Genomic DNA, 23,504 nt, shown 5'->3' on the forward strand with positions numbered 1-23,504 from the left:
AATAGACCTTTGTAATGGTCTAATCTGACCTCCTGCATAACACAGGCCATGAAACTTCACTCGATAATTACTGCAACAAACCTTTAACTTCTGGTTGAGGCTAGAATGTATCTTTCTAAAAAGACCTTCAGATTTGATTTAAGGACTTCAAGTGATGGAGAATGAACTACCTCCCTAGGTAAGTTGTTCTAGTGGTTAATTACCCTAACAGTAAAAATACATTTAAAAGTTCCTTATTTTAGTCTGAATTTGTGTAACTTTTCAGATTCCAGCCACTGGATCTTGTCTCCTTTGTCCACTAGATTAAAGAGCCCTCTGTCAGAGATCTTCTCCCCTTGTAGATAACCACTTACCCTTTTCTTGGGTAACTTAAATAAGTTGAGTTTCATCAGTCTTTCACTATAAGGCAGGTTTTCCAGATATCTAATTTTTGAAGCACTTTAGCCTTTTCCAATTTTTGAAGTTTTTTTTAAATGTGGACACCAAAACTGGACATAGTATTCCAGTAACGGTCTCCTCTAATTCTGTATACTGTGTTAATTCCACCTCCTTACTCCTATTTCATAGTCTGCATATACATCCAAAGATTGTGCTGGCTTTCTTAGCTACCATCTCACCCTCAGAGCTCTTACATAGCTAAAGTTGGGTAGTTTTGCCATTGCTCAGTTACCTTATAATATGGACCTAGAACCTTCATTCCTTCTGGTCCTGGTCAGCCAGGTGTCCCAAGTCCTGGAGGCAGCTATGCACACCTGCTGCTCTACTTGAGAGGAGCTCATTTCCTGGGTTTCTGATTAGTATGATGGGTCTTCACACCTCCAGCTCTCTCATTGATAGGTCGCTTTGTACTTCCTTCATTGAGGAGTGATCATAAGCCCAGTGCCTGGATCCCACATCCTGTCAGCGGCCCCTGTGAGGGTGACAGAGCAGCCTACCCCGAGCTTCAGAGTCAGGCAACTCAGGAGCACCCTGGCATTGAAGTTGGTGTTGGACAAATTGGATCTGTGACAGTGTTTCCTAAGCTTTCTGCAGACATTTAGGCCTCATTGACACAGAAATGGGCTTTCTGGCACCGTAACTTCACTGGTTTTGACTTCTGAGACACATGTCAGTGCTGGCCCTTCATTAATGATGGGAGCTGTGCAGATAGATACTGAGACAACCTGGCAACAAGCATCCGCTCTATACCAGATATCCTGGTGCCAGAGGTTCTCTCAGCACTGAAGAGCTATGTTCTGTTAGAACATACTGATGTTATATACTGGATAATTTTAGGCCTGTCAGTCTGACATTGGTCCTAGGCAACATAGTAGAGTGACTGATATGGGAGTTGGTTGATAAAGGATTAAAGGAGGGTAAAATAATCCATGGCAGTCAGCATGGGTTTATGGAAAATAGTTCAACAGAATCTCTATTTTTCTGATGAGATTACAGATTTTGTTAATAAAGACAATAGTGTTGATTTAATATAGTTAGACTTCCGTAAGGTATTTGACTTAGTACTGCTTGACATTTTGATTTTAAAAACATTAAATGGATTGAAAGCTGGCCAACTGATAGGTCTCAAAATGTAATTGTAAATGGGGAATCGTCAGATGGGTAGGTATGTTTCTGTTGAGTTCCCACAGGGATCGGTTTGGCCCTATGCTATTTAACATTTAGAAAAGACTCAGTCATAGTTTGTAGATGAAACACAAATTGGGGGAGTGAAGAATAATGAAGAGGGCAGGTCCAAAGATACAAAGCGATCTGGATCGCTTGGTGAGCTGTTTTTTTAATATGACTAAATGTAAATGTGTATATCTAAGAACAAAGAATGTAGGCTATACTTCTAGGCTGGAGGGACTCTGTCTTGGGAAGCAATGACTCTGAAAAAGATTTGTGGGTCATTGTGGGTAATCAGCTGAACATGAGCTCCCTGTGAGATGCTGTGGCTAAAATGGCTAATATGCATCCAAAGATTGGAAAGGGGGAAACTTGAGTAAGAGCAGAGGTTATTTTACCTCTGTATTTGGCATTGAGGTGACCACTGTTGGAATTCTGTCTCCAGTTCTGGTGGCCACAATCCAAGATGGATGTTGATAAAGTGGAGAGTGGTCAGCAAGGAGCCATGAAAATTGATGGAGATGGAAAACATGCCTTGATAATGATTGACTTAAGGACCTCAACCTATTAAGCTTCTCAAAGAGACGATTATGGGATGACTTGATTACAATCTATAAGTATCTACATGGGGAACAAATATTTAATAATGGGCTTTTCATTCCAGCAGAGAAAGTTATGGCATGATCCATTGGCTAGAAGTTGAAGCTAGACAAATTCAGTTTGTAAATAAGGCATAAATTTTTAATTGCCAGAGTAATTAACCATTGGAACAGCTTATGGAGGGTTGTGAGGGATTCTTCATCCGTGGCAATGTTTAAATCAAGATTGGATGTTTTTCTAAAAGCTGTGCTCTAGGAATTATTTTGGGAAATTCAATGAAGTGTGTTTTACAGGAGGTCAAAGTAGGTGATCACAGTGATGCCTTCAGTTCTTCTTTGAGAGATGTCCCTGTTGGGTGCTCCACTTCAGGTCTAGGTGCGTCCCAGCACCTTCGATTGGAGATTTCTACAGCAGTACCCCATGGATTGCAAACGCGCTCAGCCTGCTTCTTGAGCTGTCAGTGTTTGAATAGCACGTGCATGGCCTGGGCTTCTCAGTTCCTTCTCTACCGCCCCGGCAAGAGACGGAGTTCAACAGTGCTCTTGAAATTAGTTGGTTTAGTTTAATTAGTTTCAGTCATTAGAATTGTTATTTAGTTAAGTTACATTAGTTGTTACTTTATTTAAAGAAAGGAAAAAAAAAACCTCCGCGGTTTTGGACATGCCTGGCTCCCCAGGCTTCAAGAGATGTGCCTCCTGTAAGGATGCCATCCCCATCTCGGATGGGCACTCACTGTATGCTGTTTGGGGGAGTGTCATTTACCCCAAAAATGCATCTACTGTAATAAGTTGAAGGTGAGGACACGCAAGGACAGGGAACTCAGGCTTAAAATGGTGCTTCTAGAAAACTCACTCAGACCAGCGTTTGACCCTGGCCAGCAAACCTCTGTGACACCCTCCAGAGGTAAAGGAAAGATTAAAAAAGGCCAGCTTCATCTCCCCTCAGGGGATGTTTGGAGAAAAAGTTAAAACCAGCTCTCTTATCTTCAGCAGCTGCCACTCCGCAGTTCAGCTCATTTTATGCAGCAGGCACCTCAGGCACTGACCATGTGTCGGCTGCCCTTCTCCATGGTGCTGAGGCTCGGGGCTTTCAGTTGCCCACATCTCTCAGCTCTCCTGCAGCCACTGCTGTCAGCATGGTGCCGAGAGCTGCTATGGTGCTGACAGCACAAGCGGCAGCTGCGGCACCGTCCTTTGATCCTGCGACGCCGCTTCTGCCACCGCCACTCTCTGCACCGAGCCCCCTGAGGTCCCCAGCCTCCTTTGAAGTGCCTACCTCAGGGGCTCCTACTACCCAGAGTCAGCTTGTGTCCCCGGGACACCCTTCGGTGCACGAGCAGATGCTGCAGCAGACTCTGCCTCCACCAGCTACACCGGCACCGATGCCTGGTCAGTGAGCACCACTGTAGTTTTTTACAGCCAGAGGAATTAAGGGTGTCCCATGCGTCTGACTCTCCTCTTCTCGGCACCAGTCTGTCACCAAGACCTTTAGCACAATATCTTCAGTACTCCCCTATTACTTCAAGCCCCTCCAATTGAAGTATGGGAGGATGAAGAGGAATATGATGACCAGATGTTTTCCTTTCAATACTCACCCCATATTCAGCTACCTACAACAGGGAGATGCCCTGCAGCAGAAACCCTATTTCCTCAAGGCTATCGACACTGGTATGGCAATCCCTGGATGGGACCCCACCTATGCCCCCCTGGGGCAATAGCCACAATGGGCTCCATGGACTACACCACACCACACTCAGGTGTTCTGCGGGCTGCCTGAAGGAAAGCTGTCAGACCCTCCCCATTACTGGCTTACACTGAACCCCAGATAAGACGTGAAGTGGCAGCCCTCACTACAGGGGACACTGCCCCGCACACCTCTGCTATAGCAATAACATCCCAAGATGCCATGGTACCCCCCCCCCCCCACACACACACCTCCTGCTACTGATGACCTCACTCACTTTCAAGAGCTGTTTCAGAGAGTAGTAGAAGAGCTCAAGAGGAGGCACCTGAAACACAACACGAGCTTACCGACATCCTGCAAGCTACCACATCCCCCTAAATAAAGTAAAGTAAATTAATGGAGATATCCTATCTCCTAGAACTGGAAGAGACCCCAAAGAGTCATCAAGTCCAGCCCCCTGCCTTCAGTAGCAGGACCAAGTACTGATTTTGCCCCAGATCCCTAAGTGCCCCCCAAGGATTGAACTCACAACCCTGGGTTTAGCAGGCCAATGCTCAAATCACTGAGTTCTCTCCCCCCTACCAATTAATGAGGCCATTATGGAACCGGCTAAAACTATTTGGCAGACTCCATCTACAATAATGCCCACTAGCAAGAGATTGGACCGCAAATATTTCATCCCATCTAAGGGATCTGAGTTTCTATTTACACACCTCTCACCTTATTCCCTAGTGGTTGACGCTGCCAATCAGAAAAACAAATACCAGCACTTCCGCTCCACTCCATCAGACAAAGATAACAGGAGAATGGACTCCTTTGGCCGCAAAGTGTATTCTTCTTCCACTTTGCAATTTAGAGTAGTGAACTATGCGGTGCTCTTAGCAAAATATGACCACAAAAATTATGCTAAGGTAATGCAGTGTATTGAGGATGTCGGAGGATAAACGACAACGATTTAAAGCAGTGGTGTCCGAGGGCCAATTGATCTCCCGCACAGCTCTTCAAGCCGCCCTTGATGCTGCGGATGCAGTGGCCAGATCCACAGCCACAGCCATCATCATGCGGCAGTCCTCATGGCTTGCTTCTTCCTCCTTTCCGAAGGAGATACAGAATACAGTCGAAGATCTCCCTTTCGATGGAGACAAGCTCTTTGCCGCTACAACCAATGAGGTCCTTCACTCTATGAAGGACTCCCATGCCACTCTCTGATCTTTAGGCATCCAAACTCCTGCCTCAAAGAAGAGACAATATAGATATCAGCTATACCAATGACCGCGTTACCATGCCTTTGCACAACATCCACCTTTCAGACAATATGATACGCAACGACGACGACATAGGCCCAGAAACCAATGACGTCACCCTCGACGTACAATGGCGACCCACCCTCCTAACCCAAATAAACAAATCTGAAGTCTTGGTCGAGGGTATAGAAAACCTCGCGCCAACTCAAACCAACCATTTTTTTTTGGACACTGTTTGCGTTCGTTCCTGGCCAGCTGGCAATCCATCACTATGGACAGACGGGTCCTAGACATTATCAAATTGGGTTATGCCATCCCTTTCGTCTCCTTATTGCCCGCCCACCCTCCTACCCCATCCCTCTTCAGGGACCCCTCTCATGAACAATTGCTCTGTCAGAAGGTACAGCATCTCATACATCTTGGAGCAATAAAGGAGGCACCCCCTCAACACGGAAAGGGGTTTACTCCCACTACTACTTGATGGAAAAGAAAAGCGGCGGTTGGCGCCCTGTCTTCAATCTTTGACGTTTGAACTTGTTCGTCAAGAAACAGAAATTCCTGATGGTTGCTCTCCCAATGATAATTCCGACGCTGGAGCAAGGAGATTGGTTTTCAACCCTTGACCTCCAAGATGCATATTTCCATGTTTCTATCCACCCGGCCCATCGACGTTTCCTCAGATTTGCAGTGGGAGCGCAACACTACAAGTACATGGTCCTCCCTTTTGGCCTTTCTACTGCACCATGTGTCTTCTCCAAGGTGCTAGCAGTTGTAATAGCACATCTCAGAGAAAAAAATAAATCCTCATATTTCCTTACCTGGATGATTGTCTCCTCAAGTCTCCCATGCAGTTAGAAGCAAATCATGCAACTCTCGCAACCCTTCACTGCTTCCGCACCTTGGGCCTGCAAATAAACAAAAACAAATCTATCTTACACCTACCCAACAAATCGACTTCATGTGCGCTCACCTCGATTCCACCACTAGTTTTGCATCTCTCCCCCAGGACAGATTCCACACAATGGGCAACCTTATTATCCAGATGCGTGCCAACCCACAGACTACAGTCCGAGACTCCCTACAGCTCTTAGGACATATGGCTGCTTCCACATTTCTGGTCGCAAATGCTTGCCTGCATGTGTGATGCCTTCAGGGCTGGCTAGCCACGGTACACAAACCAAACAAGCACAAGCTAAACAGGTTACTAACTGTGCCCCAGAAAGTCCAGGACTCACTTCTCTGGTGGACCTCTCCCATCAACCTCTGCACCGGGATTCCCTTCTGACATGATCCCCCTTCAATTACCATCAGCACAGAAGCATCCCTCACAGGATGGCGAGCATACATTGGCCACCTCACTACTTAGGGTCTCTGGTCTGCTTCAGAAACCAGGCTTCACATAAATTTGTTAGAGCTCCGGGCCATACGCAATGCCTGCCTCCATTTCCTTTCCATCATCCAAAAACACCGAATTCGAATCATAACTGACAATATCGCATGTATGTTTTATGTCAACAGATGGGGAAGCCCGATCACTCTCCCTTTGCACAGAGGTGGTAAAACTTTGGAACTGGTGCCTTCAACACAACATCCATATCTCCACCTCATTCTGCCAGGTTCTCGGAATACCACCACAGATGAGCTCAGCCGATCATTTCCCTTACAACACGAGTGAGAACTCAACGACACCATTCTTTCCAGCATTTTCCAGACCTGGGGTTATCCCCAACTGGATCTATTCACTGCAGGAACTAACAAAAAATGCCTGACATTCTGCTCCAGAGCAGGCCTGGGGAAACACTCTAGGGGCAAGCCTTTATGCTCTCTTGGACCGAGACTCCCATGTACACGTTCTCACCAGTGCCTGTATTGCACAGAGTAATTCAGAAGATACAAACAGACAGAGCCAACATCATTCTCATAGCCCCAGCGTGGGCCAGACAACCGTGGTACCCCTTCCTCCTGCACATGTCAGTCAAGCTGCCAATTCCCTTTTCCACCACTCAGCAACCTCCTATCACAGCACAGGGGAGAACTATTTCACCCCAACATACGTCTCCACCTGAGGGCCTGGCTGATCAATGATTCTCTAATGCAGAGTTAACATGTTTGGACCAAATACGCACTGTCTTGCTTCACAGCAGAACACACAACACGCGCACTACCTACTTGCATAAATGGAAACCGTTCATATCTTGGTGCGCTGGCAAACAGATCTCTCCAGTTTCTGCTTCACTCCCACTGATACTGGATTACCTATTACACCTTAAAACATCTGGCCTCTCTACGAGCTCACTCAGTCCACCTCATGGCAATCACCGCCTTCTACCATAAGGTTGACAACATAACGGTTTTTGCCCATCCGATCACCAAAAGGTTCCTGAAGGACATCCAGGCATTATACTCAGATGCGAAACCACCTGCTGCACCCTGGGATTTACACCTAGTCCTCAAAGCCCTGATGGATACACCCTTTGAACCGATGGCTACCTGCTCCCTTCTCCACCTATCCATGAAGACCACCTTCGTCATTGCAATCATGTCTGCCAGAAGAGTAAGAGAAATGGAGGCGCTTATGGCAGACCTCCGTATACCACGTTCTCCCGCGATAAGGTCACACTATGCATGCACCCAAAGTTCTTACCTAAGCTACGCTCTTCCTTTCACCTCAGCGAACCTATACACTAGGGGTCGGCAACCTACGGCACGCAACCTGATTTTTGATTGCACGCGCGGCGGGCTGAGCCGCTCAGCCCGCCACCGCTCTGGGGTTTCTACCGCAGGCTCCTGCCAGCCAGGCTCCCACCGCCGGTCCCACTCAGCGCCCGCTGCTGGCCTGGGGTTCCTTCCCCCCAGGCTGGCAGCGGGCTGAGACCCCAGCTGGCAGGAGCTGGTGGTGGAAACCCCAGAGCAGCAGTGGGCTGAGCTGCTCAGACCACCGCCGCTCTGGGGTTCCCACTGCTGGCCTCTTGCCAGATGGGGTCCCACTCAGCACCCGCTGCTGGCCTGGGGGAAGGAACTCCAGGCTGGCAGTGGGCTGAGACCCCAGCTGGCAGGAGCCGGGGCTGAAACCCCAGAGGAGGGCTGGCGGAGATGCTCAGCCCACGCCTGAAACCCCAGAGCTGGGTAGGCTGACCCGCTCAGGCCGCTGCCGCTCGGGGGTTCCAGCTGCTAGCCCCTTACCAGCTGGGGTCCCCGCTGCAGCCCCACTCACCTTCCAGCGCAGGCCCCCTGCCAGACAGGGTCCAGGCTTCCGGCCCTGCTCAGCCCTGCCAGCTCCACTCACCTCAGATGCCGATCTGGGGTTCCAGCCACTGACCCTCCTGCCAGCCGGTTATCAATTTATAACTCAGAAGCCTGTGTGCAGCTTAAAGTATCTAAATAGGTGCCACCAGACATTGGAAAACTCAGCAAGGGCAAGGATCACACTAAACTAATATCTGCATTTTAATTTAATTTTAAATAAAGCTTCTGAAACTTTTTGAAAACCTTATTTACTTTACATATTACAGTAGTTTTGTTATATTATAGACTTATAGAAAAACGTTAATGTATTACAGGCACGCGAAGCCTTAAATTAGAGTGCATACATGAAGACTTGGCACAGTGCTTCTGAAAGGTTGCCGACCCCTGCTATACACATTCCAACATTTTTCCTCAAACCTCATGCTAACGCCTTTGAAAGGACAGTGCACACCCTTGATGTTGGCTGAGCATTATCCTTTTACCTGGATAGAACAAAACCATTTAGGAAACCCCCCAGACTTTTTGTCTCTACTACGCAGTGTTCACAAGGAAATGCTGTGTCTACACAGAGACTTTCCAAATAGATTGTTGACCGCATACGTCTTAGTCACCAACTCAGGCAAATACAACCTCCTACGTCAATTAGAACATACTCTACCAGAGCTGTCCCCACCTCTACGGCCTTTCTCCGCAATGTCCCGCTGTCTGACATATGCAAGGCAGCTACCTGGGCATCGAACCTTACCTTCGCCAGTCACTACGCGCTCATCCCCACTGCACCGTCTGACACCAGATTAGGTAGAGCAGTCTTGTCAACAGCCTTCTTGCCTCATCCGAAGTCCCAACCATCCTAAGGGATACTGCTTTTCAGTCACCTGGAGTGGAGCACCCACAGGGACATCTCTTGAAGAAGAAGAGGTGGTTACTCACCCTGTGCAGTAACTGACGTTCTTCAAGATGAGTGTCCCTGTGGGTGCTCCACTACCCGCCCTCTTCCCCTCTACTTCGGAATTTGTAACGCACTCCGTTGTAGAGAAGGAACTGAGGCGCCTGGGCTGTGCATGCGCTATTAGAATACTGACAGCTCAAGAAGCAGGCACAGTGCATGTGCAGCTCGTAGGGGTACTGCTGTAGAAATCTCTGATCGAAGGCGCTGGGATGCACCTAAATCTGAAGTGGAGCACCCACAGGGACACTCATCTCGAAGAACGTCAGTTACTGCACAGGGCGAGTACGGAATCTGAGTTTGGCTGCATCTTCCACACCATAGCTATTTGGCCTTGTAGCAGGGTCCTTCTCACCATTTGGCATCTGGGGATTTAAAAATAAATAAACCTTCTGAGAGCTGCTCTCCCTCCTGCCTAGACTGGTAGCAGTAGTTGCCGTCCATTGGTCAATATTCCTGACCTCCCGTCTGGTTCAGAGGAGCAGACTGTGTAGGAGATTTGCAAGAATCCTCTCCTGGCCTGCAAGAAGGGCTTGTCTGTGTTGCAACCTAATGTTTTCTGACTGTGCCAGGAGTTGCTAGGATACATGCCAGAGGCTTACGCATTGAAGAGTTTGACCTACCAGGACAAGATGTGCACCTGCTGTTCAACATGGAATCATAGATGTGTAGGGATGGAAGGACCTCAAGAGGTCATGAAACTACCCTTATAGTTAAAACTTTTCCTAATATCTAACCTAAATCTCCCTTGCTGAAAATTAGGCCCTTTACTATTTGTCCTGCCTACAGTAAATATGGATTACTGTCCTCTTTCTAAGGCCATATCTACACTACATAGTTAAGTCGACTTCATTTAAGTCGACACTTTATTTAAGAGCCACTGATTTAAGCAAGTTGATCTTGTGTGTCCACACTACGCTCATTGTGTCGGTGGAGTGCATCCTCACTAGCAGGGCTTACGTCGACGCACCAAGCACTTCACTGTGGATAGCTATCCCACAGTGCATGTAGCAGAGTGGAATTTTGGGTTGGGCTTGCAGTGCCTTATGGGACAAAAACATTGGTCTGGGTGGTTATGGGAACATGGCGTTAGCCTTCCATGATGCACTTACTTCCCTCCATCCCTCTCTCCCTGAAATTAATGGCAAACAAACCAAACCTTTTTTGTGCCTCTTTTCATAAGCCTGGGTTACCCGTGCGGACGTCATAGCACGATAAGCGTGGACCCCGTTCAGCTGTACACTGTTGTGAGCATGACAAACACCTTGCACCTTCCTCTGCAGTATTTACATAGCTGATACAGGAGCCGCCACACAGAACAGTGTAATGCTATGCAGGTAGCCCTGCTGGAAGATATAGAGCAGAGCAATTCGCAGTTGCTGGCGATAGTCACGCATCACCTTGACACGGTTGAGCGCCATTTCTGGGCCCAGGAAACAAGTACTGAATGGCGAGACCACATCATTATGCAGCTATGGGATGACCAGCAATGGCTGCAGAACTTTTGAATGTGTAAGGAAACTTTCCAGGAATTGTGTGAAGAGCTTTCCCCAGCCCTGAAGCGCAGCAGTACTAAAATGAGAGCTGCTCTAATAGTGGAGAAGCGACTGGCGATAGCTCTGTGGAAGCTTGCAATGCCAGACTGCTACTAGTCAATGGGGCATCAGTTTGGAGTGGGTAAATCTACCGTGGGATCTGTTGTGATCCAAGTTTGCAAGGCCATCGACAGATTTCTGCTAAGACGGGTAGTGACTCTGGTCAACGTGCAGGACATAGTGGATGGTTTTGCCACAATGGGGTTCCCTAACTGCGGTGGGGTGACAGAGATATGTGTTCCGTCTATCTTAGCACCAGACCACCTTGCCAAAGAATACATAAACCAAAAGGAGTACTTCTCAATGGTGTTGCAAGTGCTGGTGGATCACAAGGGCTGTTTCACCGACATCAACGTAGGATGGTCGGGAAAGTTGCATGACGCGTGCATCTTTAGGAACACAGGTCTGTTCAGAAAGCTGCAAGCAGGGACTTTCTTTCCAGACTGCAAAATAACCATTGGTGATGTTGAAATGCCAATCGTGATCCTGGGAGGCCCAGCCTCCCCCTTGCTCCCATGGCTCATGAAGCCGTACACAGGCAGCCTGGACAGCAGTAAGGACCAGTTCAACTATAGGCTGAGCAAGTGCAGAACGGTGGTGGAATGTGCCTTTGGGCATTTAAAAGTTTGCTGGCGTTGTTTGCTTACTAGGTTAGACCTTAGTGAAAGCAGTACCCCCATTGTTATTGCTGCCTGCTGTGTGCTCCATAATATCTGTGAAACAAAGGGAGAAAAGTTTCTGCTGGGGTGGGGGTTGAGGGAGATCGCCTGGCAGCCAATTTTGATGAGCCAGGCACCTGGGCCAAAACGGGCTCTGTGTCTCCATGAGGCTTTGAAAACCAGTTTCAGCAATGAGTCAGAGTAATGTGATGCTTATCTGTGTTGCTCCTTACCAAACTGTCTCCTCCATTGCATTTTCTTCCCTGTAAACTCCACCCTCACCAACCACCTTGTGTTGAATGAATAAAGAGCCTTTTCTCCTCAATCCATCCAAGTTTTATTATGTACACAAACACACACAGACAGCAAAGAAAAGTAAGATAACCTGGGCAAAAGGGCTAACACTGGGGGATGGGGGGAAAAACAAGAAAAGCTTACTTATAGATGCACTGCAGTGACAATCAAAGGTGTGGAAATGGGTGCCCTCTGGTCCTTTTACCCTCCTCTGGTGTTGAATGCAAGGGATACTGAACCCTCCACCCCAGCCTTATAGGACATTTGGGGGAAGAGGTGGTAGAACAGGGTGATGATGACAGCAGGTTCAGCATAGGCTGCAAAGTTACTCTAGCATCCAGCTGCCTTTCTTGAATCTCAGCCAGATGCCTCAACATGTCTGATTGCTCCTTCATAATCCCCAGCATCTCTTCCTGCACAACACACTCTTGTTCCCTGTATACTCTCCTGTCCTCCCTATCCATCTCCAGGTTCTCGGACAGTGTAACCCTCCATGCCCTAACTGATCTTTAATTCCCCAGGTCCTCTTTGTGTGCCTTTTTTAAAGATAGGTACTGTTTTGCCTGTCTTCTGTCCTCTGAGTTCTCAAAGATAATTGCTGTTAGTTTTGAGACTGCTTCAGCTAGCTCCTTCAGTATCTAGGATGAATTTCCTCAGGCCCTGCTGACATGTATTTAACTTATCTAAATATTCTTTAACCTGTTCTTTCCCTATTTTGGCTTGCATTCCTTCCCCCTTGTTAATATTGTGTTGAGTATCTGGTCACCATTTCACTTTTTAGTGAAGACTGAAGCAAAATAGGCATTAAATACCTCAGTCATCTTGATATCCATTATTAGCTCTCCTTTCTCGCTAAGTAGAGGACCTACAATTTCCCTTTAAAGATATTCAGAGCAAGAGAGACAATGTGCCTCTTTTTATTGCCTTTTGTCCCTTGTTAGGTATAACTCATTTTGTGCCGTAGCCTTTCTGGTTTTGTCCTTTCATGCTTGTGCGATTCTTTTGTATGCCTTAGCAGTTTTGTCCATGTTCCCAGTTTTTGTAGGATTCCTTTTTGATTTTGGGGTAATTAAAGTGCTCCTGATGGAGCCATATTCACCTCTTACTGTTCTTCCTGTCTTTCCTTTTCATCAGGATAGTATTAAAGGCACAACAGAAAGCTATCTCCTTGAGCAACTGCCAGCTCTCCTGAATGCCTTTATCCCTTAGATTTTCTTCCCATAGGCCCTTATCTACCAATTCTGAGTTTTAGTCTGCTTTTTTGATGTCCGTTGACCTTATTCTGCTGCTCTCTCCTTTCTTTCCTCAAAATTGTGAAATAGGGCTGTAAGTGACTGCCTCTAGCCCTCTGGTCCTGCTGTCATACCAAGTGTCTGAATGAACTTGGACATGCTTGCCTTTTGAGTGTTTTTTTCAGGGTTAACTGAGTGACTGTTAGTCATAGCATCTTTATTTGGGGGAGGTGGATATGGGAAACTTGAGCTAGCTGTAAATTTAATCTGAACCATATAGCGCTGTTTAAAGTTTTTCTATATTTTAAACTTGGTGGTGTGCTGACCTCTAATCTTGCTTTTGGCCTTTCAGTGATAAAGTAAGAATAATTAGTAATGTTTGTTCTTGATTCTTATATTTTAGATTCCATGTAATGGAAAGGCAGCAGATCGCATTCACCAGGATGGGATACACATCCTCATTAACATGAATGGCTACACTAAGGGAGCCCGTAATGAGCTGTTTGCTCTCAGACCAGCACCTATCCAGGTAAAGGAATTAAACAGTGTTTGGAGAGCGTTGTCTGATGTAAGAGCAATGCTCAACATTGTCATAGAACAGGCTGGTTTCTCTCTCTTCCCTTTTAAGTTGGGAGTGCTGTGGAAGTGGCATGCTGATCCATATTGGACAGGAAGAAAGTAAGCATTGCTCTGTAAGGAGTAGTGTATATAAACCCGTTATTTTATTCATACAATTAGCTCCCTTTTTCCAATATTTATATGTTGAATAATATTCCAAAGGAAAGAGTAAACGTGGCTTCATGGTTCCTGAGCACGCTAGCTTCTCTTTCTGATGAGAGCAGATATTTTAAGCAGTGTGGTCAGTCATGCTGTTTGGTACGAAGCCTCAGCTTTGAATCTTTGCAGGAAGGATACGACTAGGAGAAACCAGAACTGCCTCTGGGGAATTTATTTCCATGAACAAGAATCATTCCGTACAGGTTGAGTACATGATTGCATAAGCACAATATTTTTCTGGTAACACAGCATCAGATAATGCTGTAAATACTGCTGAACCAGGTGCGGTTTGAACATGCTGTGGTATACTGACACTAGAGTCCTTACAGTGCATAAATGCAAACATGCCATGTTCAAATTAAAATAACTCGATACCAACACATAATGGAAGATTAATGCTACTAAGAGGAAACCCTGGATGGTGGAAATACCCAAGGTAGTGATATTTTAAATATATAGTTGAACTGAAACTGTTAGATACACCTTTAATCTGGTGTAGATGAGCTACATTTTAAGTTATAGTGATCTCAAGCTATGTTATAAAATTCTATAAAGCAAATTTATTTTATTCTTCCATACAAAAATGTTAGAGCAGTTTATTGTTCCAATATGTGGATACTTACAGGGTCTGCATTACTGTAATATCCTGATGCCTCTCATCGGTAATGGATTTTATCCTCACAATACTCCTGGTAGGCAGGGGTATTTCATTTTATAGATAAGGAATGGAGAGACAGGACAGGGCACATCAGGATGTTGTGGTGGAACTGGGAATTGAACTGTGGTCTCAAGTGTCAGTCCAGTGTCCTATGTGCTAGGCCACCTTTCCATCCTTAATTGCTGCTGTATTGTTGGATAATAGTGTCCTTGGTTTAAAATGCACACTGGATTGATTATTTGAACTCATTCTGCACTTGGAGGCTTTCCGTGGCCAACACAGAACTGCTGTTTCCAAAGTTTTTCTGAAAAAATACTGGAAAAATGTAAGTAGCAAGAGACAGCTGTCAAGTTTGTGATTATTTTACCTTGCCTTAGGTGTGCTAAAATCTCTTAGTATAGATAAGGAGACGGGGTTCGTCAAAGAGCACAAATATTCTTGAAGATAGTTTGGCCTGTAGACTTGTAATTCTTTAAGGGTACCATATACACAGAATTCTCACTCCTGGGTCTCTGCCTCCGATATTAGACTAGGGATGTCTCAAAGCTAAACAATCTTGGACTGTTGTAGCATGCACACATATCAGCAGGTAAGATATTCTTGCCCTGCAGCATGAGTGATACTGTAGCAGTGCCCTACAAATTCACAGTCCATTTTGGTCAATTTCACGGTCATAGGATTTTAAAAATAATTTCATGATTTCAGCTATTTACATCTAAAATTTCTCAGTGTTGTAATTGTAGGGGTCCTGACCCAAAAAGAAGGTTTTTTTGCGAGGGTGGGGGCACAAGGTTATTGAGGGGGGAGGTTGCGGTATTGCTATCCTTACTTTTATGCTGCTGCGGGTAGCTGGAGAGCGGCGGTTGCTGGCCAGGGTCCCAGCTCTAAAGGCAGAGCTGTCACCAGCAGTGCAGAAGTAAGGATGGCATGGCATGGTATTGCCTCCCTTACTTTTGCACTGCTGCTAATGGGGCACTGCCTTCAGAGCTGGGTGCCCAGCCAACAGCCGCCTCACTCTGAAGGCAGCGCAGAAGTAAGGGTGGCAATACCATGACCTCCCAAAAATAACTTTGCGACCCCCTTACAGCTCACTTTTGGGTCAGGACCCCAATTTGAGAAAGATGAAATCTGTATAGTATAGGGTAAAAGTCCGTGAAATCTGGTCTTGTGTAAAGAGACCAGAATTCAGTCCATGACTCGTTTTTCATGTCCGTGAATTTGGTAGAGCCCTACTCATTAATGCTTTCATTTCTGTTTTTTGCTACAGATAGTTGAGCAGCTCCTTCTGATTGCTCCTGAGCTAGGTAGTAGTGAGCGTGCTGGTGGTGATGGATTAATCTTGGTTTCTCTGGGATTTTAAATCCGTGTTTCATCATGTAGATTAAAATAAAAATAGATGTAATACACTGGTAGCGAAGAGGCACCACAAATCAGAAACATGTTCAGTGGCATTGTGGAATGCCATACCGAGGAATTCTTGTGGTCAGTCACCTCGGTAGTGACCTCCTCTGATGCATAATCAAATCTGTGGTCCTAATGTCTTCTCTGACCTTTTGATACTAGTTGATGTGCAAAAAAAGAGAGCTGCCCCTCTTACCCATCCATTTCAGAGCCTTGATAAGTGGGATAGATAGGGTCTCAAATTGGCGCCCATCACCATGGCATCTGTACATCTCCAAGAGTAAGAACAACAATCTGCCTTTTGCCAGAGGGAAGGAAGACCTAGATTTTTGTTCCTCGTCTGAGCATAAGTGTGTGTAAGTGTACTGGTTGCAGAAATGCTTCTGCAAAACAATGAGTAGTCTTATTTACTAGATGCTGACTTGGGTGTCTGGCACTGAACAGCCTTGTATCCTGTAAAGCAGATCTTAATCAGTTGAGTCGTCAGGGGTAGAAGTTTCAATTTGTTGGTCTGAGAAAAGGATAGTGTTAAGCAAACACCACCTTGAAGAATGTCCTTCTGTGAGGTTCTTGAAGCAGTGCAAATGCTCGTCTGTTAGATGTTTTGGACTCGCAGGTCCTGCGCTGCTCCACTGTTGCAGCTGTATGTGAAAACTGTCTTTCAAAAGAGCGGACCAACCCAAAGAAGTAAAATGATTTATGGGTTTCCATTTAATTTTGGGCTTGTGCACTCTTACCCATCTCACCTCCATTTAACTAGTAGTGGTTGTGAACCCTTTCCTCTTTGCAGGGTTCCTTTGGGGCTGCATCCCTCTTGGATGTTAAGGAAACCCTGTGCGCCTAGCTCCTCTTCTCTACCTGGGGCAATCTGCTCCTAATTTCCCCTCCCCTCTGGAAAAAGCAGAAGTGGCTCAACCCTTTCCTCCCACAACAAAAAAAAGCAGCATCTCCTAACTCTCTGCTCTTGGCTATTCCCCTTCCGTTACAGAAAACTAGCATTGCTGCTGCTATATAAATTGCTAGACTCCTTCCAACCTACCCCACCCCCACATATCTCCAGAGCAGGAACCAGTGGCTTCCTGGCCCTGCTTGTGTGGATGAAATGTCTGTTTTTAACACCCTGCTGAATGCAGTGGGACAAATCCAACCTATGCTGTCGTATAGTACACCCATCAAAAGAGGAAGAGACGAAGAGTAAAAAATTTTAAAGCATCTTATGTCCTTTTGACTTTCAATGAGACGTAGGTTCATAAGTCACATGAGCAGTATGGAGAGTTACCTTAAATCATGACAAGGGGCAGAGAAACTTGAGGACCGTTTAATTCCAGGCCACAGCAGTCTCCAAACAGGTCAGAGAAACCGAGGTGACTGGTTAATACCTAACTTTATAACTGTGTATAGCTGGCTCTGTGTGCTTGATGGATTTCTGGCCATAGTTGTCACAGGTTTTTTGTTTGTTTACTTGTTCATTATTCCGATGATTGGCGATAATTCTCTCATTTTGTTGGGCTTCAGCCATTTGAGAATCCTTGTGAGAACCTGGGTAGAGAGATGCTGAATCAGAGCAGGTTATACAGTTGCACATGTGGTTTGTCCATACTTGAGATTAAAATCTGTTGCTTTTTGGCTTGGCTTGTAGGCTATGTGGCTGGGATACCCTGGAACCAGTGGGGCACTGTTCATGGATTATATCATCACAGATCAAGAAACTTCCCCAGTTGATGTGGCAGAGCAATATTCTGAGAAACTGGCTTACATGCCAAACACTTTCTTTATTGGAGACCATGCTAATATGTTTCCCCACCTGAAGGTAAGAGAGAGTGTTGGAAAGGAAAGCTGATAGTAATGATTATCTAGTGGGGACTTGCACTTCTCTGGGAACTTATATTCAGTACAATAATTTGGCAATGGAATGTTGTAAATTGAAACTTGTTTTTCTTGATCCACAGAAAAAAGCAGTCATTGATTTCAAGTCCAATGGCCATATTTATGATAACAGGATTGTTTTGAATGGCATTGATTTGAAGGCATTCCTTGACAGCCTCCCTGATGTCAAAATTGTTAAGGTGAGAACTCCACTTCTGTGCACTCTGCCTTAGTAGACTGAATGCAGCATTTTCTCACTGATGAATCTTGCATGATTTCTTAGATGAAGTGCCCTGATAGTGGAGACAATGCAGACAGCAATGCTGCCCTCAGTATGCCAGTCATTCCTATGAATACAATTGCAGAAGCCGTGATTGAGATGATTAATCGTGGACAAATTCAGATAACAATCAATGGATTCAACATTAGCAATGGACTAGCAACTACACAGGTGAGGCAAAGTAGGACAGAAAACTGTTTTTCTCCTCACTCTTTATTCCCTTGTAATTTCTCTTCCCTCCATCTTGAATCAATATTTTATTTTTTTCTCATAATACAAATTAATCCCTTGATTTTTTTAAATGATTTTGTTACTCCTCTTTGAATTTTCTTCTTTTTAGCTACCTATTGTGAAAAAAGGGGCAAACAGAATGCAGATTTCTGGGTCTGATCATGCCAGTGCTGTGTAGCTGGACAAATTACAAGTTTGCTTCTCATTATGCAGTCCTAAATTGCATTAGTTCTTCTTATTGCCAGATCACACTGCAAGCTCATATCGAATTGCCCTCTCAATCTTTCCACTTAAACTGCTTTAGGCATTGCCATACAGCTGTCTTAATTTGCATTTTTTCAGATGTAATGTTTTTCTGCCCATATTTCTAAAGTCTCTGGGTTCCATTATGTCCTCAGAACACTTCCAAATTACCATCATGTGTGAATTTTCTGAAGTCTTCCAAATGATTAAAGATATAATATGACTGGATGTAATTAATTGAAGCACCCCACTAGATAAACCTCAACTCGATATGTAATTTTCTTCTTTGTTTATGGCCCTCTAATCCGTCTTCACTATGCGTGACCATGTCTTATTAAAGCCGGTTGTTTTAAGTGCTGATCCTGTGCTTATGGCTGTACATGACCAATGTACATATAGTCCTTGCCCCAAGGAATTTACTATATAAAACCAATAAGAAATTGGAGGAGCTACAAGAGATTGCAAGATAGCATATTTAAAATTTTTAATTTTAAGTGGCCTCTGCACATTCCCACACTTGGGATATGTTGGTGGTGTAGCTTGGACTGATGGAACCTTCTAATATCAATGTCTAATAGAACATGCTCGTGCCTTCAGAGCCATAAGAGAAGGAGCAGAACATTTGAAGAGTGGGACTATGAAAGGGGTTGTGGCACACGGTCCACCTCAGTTCCTTCTAACCCTGGTAACAGATGGACCAGCAACCTAGCTGGGTCCTTGGACCCACATTTGCACAAATGCATCATTCCTGTGGTCAGTGCTGCCTTATCTTGTTTAGTTATTTTCTTGGGGTTTTTAACAAAAGACCCTGTCAAATGTCATTAGTTCTGACACATATTGGAACCATAGATGGAGAAACCATGGTTCAAGAGAGAGGCCTCTTGCTCTCCTGCTTTTCCTAATACAAATGCATATGTGCATTGTTTGGCTTCCTTTGAGGCAGGTCATTTGCCTTCTCATTGTTCCATATGCAGCACCGTGTCACTCTGGGCCAGAAAGGAGCATCGGAATCTTCTCCAAGCAATGTCATTGCAGGAAGCATTAGTGGCTAAACTTTCTGGTTCCAAAACACTGTGATAAGCCAGTACTTGAAGAACAGCCTCATCTTAGACCCCTGATGGGATTAAAAAGCCCAGTAATGTCCCTGAAATTTCAGGCATTTGTCTGTGTGCCTGGAACAAAACCTATGGTCCTTGTCATTGTGATATGTAAAGATTAGATCCAACCAAACATGCTTTAAAATCAGCTGGAAGAGTTTAAAAAGAACTGGCTGAAGAGCTTGCTGGACCATAATGTTGATATTCCCCCTCCCCCCAAAGTAAATGGTGGAACACTAGAGAAATTGTAGAAGACTGGAAGGAAGCCAAATTTGTGCTGATATTTAAAAAGGATAAGGGGGATAACCCAGGTAATTACAACCCTGTCAGTCTGCCATTCATCCCAGACAAGATAATGAAGTGGCTGATATGGGACTTGATTAATCAAGAATTAAAGGAGAGGAATATAATTAATACCAGTCAACATGGGTTTATGGAAAATAGATTGTCAAACTATCATTTTTTTTACTTAGATTATATTGTATCAACATTTTTTCAAGATAATATACTTAATCAAAATGTTAAATGCCTCACAGAAGTTTAAGAATTTAGAACAATACAAAATTAACATGGCATATATTAAATGGATTAAAAGCTGGTTAACTGATAGCTCTTAATGTAATTGTAAATGGGGGATCATCATCGAGCAGCTTCTTTTTTAAAGTGGTCCTGCAGGGATCCATTCTTGCTGTTTAAAACTTTCATCAATGACCTGGAAGAGAACACAAAATCATAACTGATAGTTTACAGATGACACAAATTGGAGTGTGAGCACTGCGGGAATACTGCATCCAGTTCCGGTATCCTCTTGAATTGTGGATGTTGATAAATTAGCGAGGGTTAAGAGAAGAACCATGAGAATAATTAAAGCTTAGAAAATATGTCTTTACAGTGAAAGACACAAGGAACTCAGTCTGCTTATATCAACGGAGAGAAGGTTAAGGGGCAACATGAGTCTTTTAGTATTTATGTGAGGAACAAATATTTGATCATGGATTCCTTGATCTAACTGACAAACGTATAGCAAAATCCAATGTCTGGAAGTTTAAGATAGACACATTCAGACTGGAAAATAAGGTGTAAATTTTTAACAGTAAGGGTAATTATCCAGTGTAACAGTTTTACCTACAGTTGTGGTGGAGTCTCCATCTGTTTTAAAATCAAGATAGGATTTTTTTTAAGAGATGCTCTAGTTCAGAAGGAATTATTTTTGGGGAAATTCTATGGTCTTTATGATGTAGGAGGTTAGACTATGAATTTTGGCTTTTCATATAATTAAGCCATTGTTATGACTCATAGAAAACTCCTCAAATCCACACTTATACAGAATCAAACCACTCATGGTGTGACATCTTTTCTTGGATCAGGGGAGCTAGAGAGTGTAATCAATACTCTGTTACAACATTTCAGACTGCAAGACCACCTTCCTAATATGGCATGAGGTCATATTAGCCTTCTCTAAGTTATTGCCCTGTATTTAAAAGGGCTGAAGAAAGGCAGCCACAAAGGGAACCATCAGAAGTCTCTTGTCTCGATCAGCTACTGTGTCTGATGCTGAGGGAACAGCCTCCTTTACTTGTCAGCTATCCAGATATAGATGTTATCTCTGTCTCCCTCTTTTGTTTTTTATATGGCCCCCATCACTGTAGTATCTTAGCTCTTCAGTCTTTAATGTAGTTATTCTTAGCTCCTCTTTTAACCCAGAGAGGGATGTAAGTGGCTTGCCCAGGTCACACAGGAAGTCTTTAACAGAGCAAGGAATTGAACTTGGGTCTCCCAAGTCCTAGGCTAGTGCTCTAACTGCTGGACCATCCTTTCCCTCTGGATCTGAATGTTCAAACTTTGCAAGATAGCAATGTGAATTCATCATACTCCTTCCTTCCAGAAGATATACCTGTTCTTCGCCCAGAAGTGTCCCAATTGGACTTGATGAAATGAGACCATGGAAGCATCCTCTGTTAATATGGGAATATATCTAATCCATAGAGCTGCCACTTAATGCTCTTTTCATATTTTCACAAAATATATTAGTTTGTGCCATCTAAAGCAGATGCACAATTTCAGGCAGTATTACCATTTCTATTTAACTGAACCTCTTTATCCCACTGTATGGAGGTAGGAGTACTACTTGTCAAACACACGAGTGTGGGAATGTGCTGAGGCCACATGAAGAAATGAAATATACTCAACTATAATTGACACTCTTTTGAGATGACCTTGTCCCTGCCAGCAGGTAGGGGATCTTGGGGGACAAATTACTGCACTGGTGGGGTGCAAAATCAACTTTATTAAGAAAATACTATTGAATTTTCCCTGTTTTTGTGAGGGGTATGGGGTTTGTTAAGGTAGACAATTGGGGAGGAGTTTCTTTTGGTGAACAGTAAGGGGGTTTCAATAGTGGGGTACAATACAGTAGGATACAATACAGTGGGTAACCAATTAACACTGAAGTATAACAGGTAGCTAACAATTTTCTATGTAAAGGGTGTGTCACAGCAGCATATAATCAACTAACAGTTATGGAAAAATATGTTAAATAACAAACAATTTTAGGTAAAAATGTGTCACAGTGGTGTAAATGTAGAATGTGAGGTGTATCAGAGAGGAAAAAGTAACCAATGGGGTTTTATGCTAGAGATTTAAACTCAGTGAGACACAGAGAAAGCTCGGGGGAGTGGGGCTGACAGTGAGAAGACAGACTTAATTACAATCATACAGAACACAGCAAAATCTTATCTATGATCCAACTTAACCAAGACTACACAAATTAGCAAGTAACAAAACACAATGCAACAATTCTCTAAGCCTAACTTACAGAGTACAATGCTAAACCTAACTTAACCACAGCTATGCAAAATGAAATTACAATTTATCTAGACTAAAGGCTAAACCTAACCTAATGGGTGCACCTTATACTAGGGGTAGTTCTCCAAGGGTGTGGCTGCAGCAGTGGGACAACTGTAAGTGGGCTGCCTAGGATAGAATCCAGGGAGGCACAGCTTGGCAGTGGCACAGGTTTATTTCTAGCAGCACAGACCACGGAGTTAGCTTAGGTCTGTCTGCTGGGGAAACAGAGCCAGCAGCCAGGACAGGGGGAGCCTGCAAGAGGGAGTTCTTACCAATCCCCGGGACAGCAGCAAAGGCAGAAGCAGGCACAGCAGTTTCAGCATCAGAGGACTCAATTCGCTCACAATAATCAGGAGATCTCCAGGCAAAATTCATTGTTCTTCTTCGAGTGATTGCTCCTATGCATTCCAGTTAGGTGTGCGCGCGCCGTGTGCACGCTCGTCGGAAGATTTTTACCCTAGCAACACTCGGTGGGTCGGCTGGGCGCCCCCTGAAGTGGCGCCGCTATAGCGCTAGATATATACCCCAGCCAACCCGTCCACTCCTCAGTTCCTTCTTACCACCCGTGACGGTCGTTGGAACAGTGGAGTGTATAGTTGTCCTCCACAGCCCTAGCTTTCTCATACTTGGTGTATATAGTTAGTCAGATTACTTTAAAAAGTTTGTTGTACTTAGTGTTAGTTAGGGGAAATCGAGGGGCTAAGCCCTTCTTTTTCCCAACCCGGTGCGGGCTTATGCCCAAGGCACCAGGATTTAAGCCGTGTTCGGCCTGCCAGCGGCCGATGCTGGTTGGAGACCCCCACGATTCCTGCCTGCGGTGCTTAGGAGAGTCTCATCTAGCAGATAAGTGCTGCATTTGCAAGTCCTTTAAGCCAAGGACAAAAAAGGAGCGGGACTTTTATTTGAAGCAGCTCCTGATGGAGTCGGCACTTAGCCCTGCGGTCCTGACACCGGCCGCTCCACAGACCTCTTCGGTGCGGAGCGCTCCAGCGGTTCCTGG

At 44.8% G+C, this 23,504-nt stretch overlaps 1 protein-coding gene across 2 annotated transcripts in view; it reads left to right on the forward strand.

Annotated features, from left to right (window-relative positions):
* OGT (O-linked N-acetylglucosamine (GlcNAc) transferase) overlaps positions 1-23,504 on the forward strand; it is an 85,229-nt gene that overhangs the window by 47,236 nt on the left and 14,489 nt on the right. For both annotated transcript variants that reach the window (XM_039487818.1, XM_039487819.1), the window contains exons 15-18: positions 13,508-13,633; positions 17,580-17,750; positions 17,890-18,006; positions 18,090-18,257. In XM_039487818.1, coding sequence (XP_039343752.1) covers positions 13,508-13,633; positions 17,580-17,750; positions 17,890-18,006; positions 18,090-18,257 — 582 coding nt within the window. The remainder of the gene's footprint in view (positions 1-13,507; positions 13,634-17,579; positions 17,751-17,889; positions 18,007-18,089; positions 18,258-23,504) is intronic.

This window comes from Mauremys reevesii, linkage group 9, assembly GCF_016161935.1.
Source record: "Mauremys reevesii isolate NIE-2019 linkage group 9, ASM1616193v1, whole genome shotgun sequence".
Classification (NCBI taxonomy): domain Eukaryota; kingdom Metazoa; phylum Chordata; order Testudines; family Geoemydidae; genus Mauremys; species Mauremys reevesii.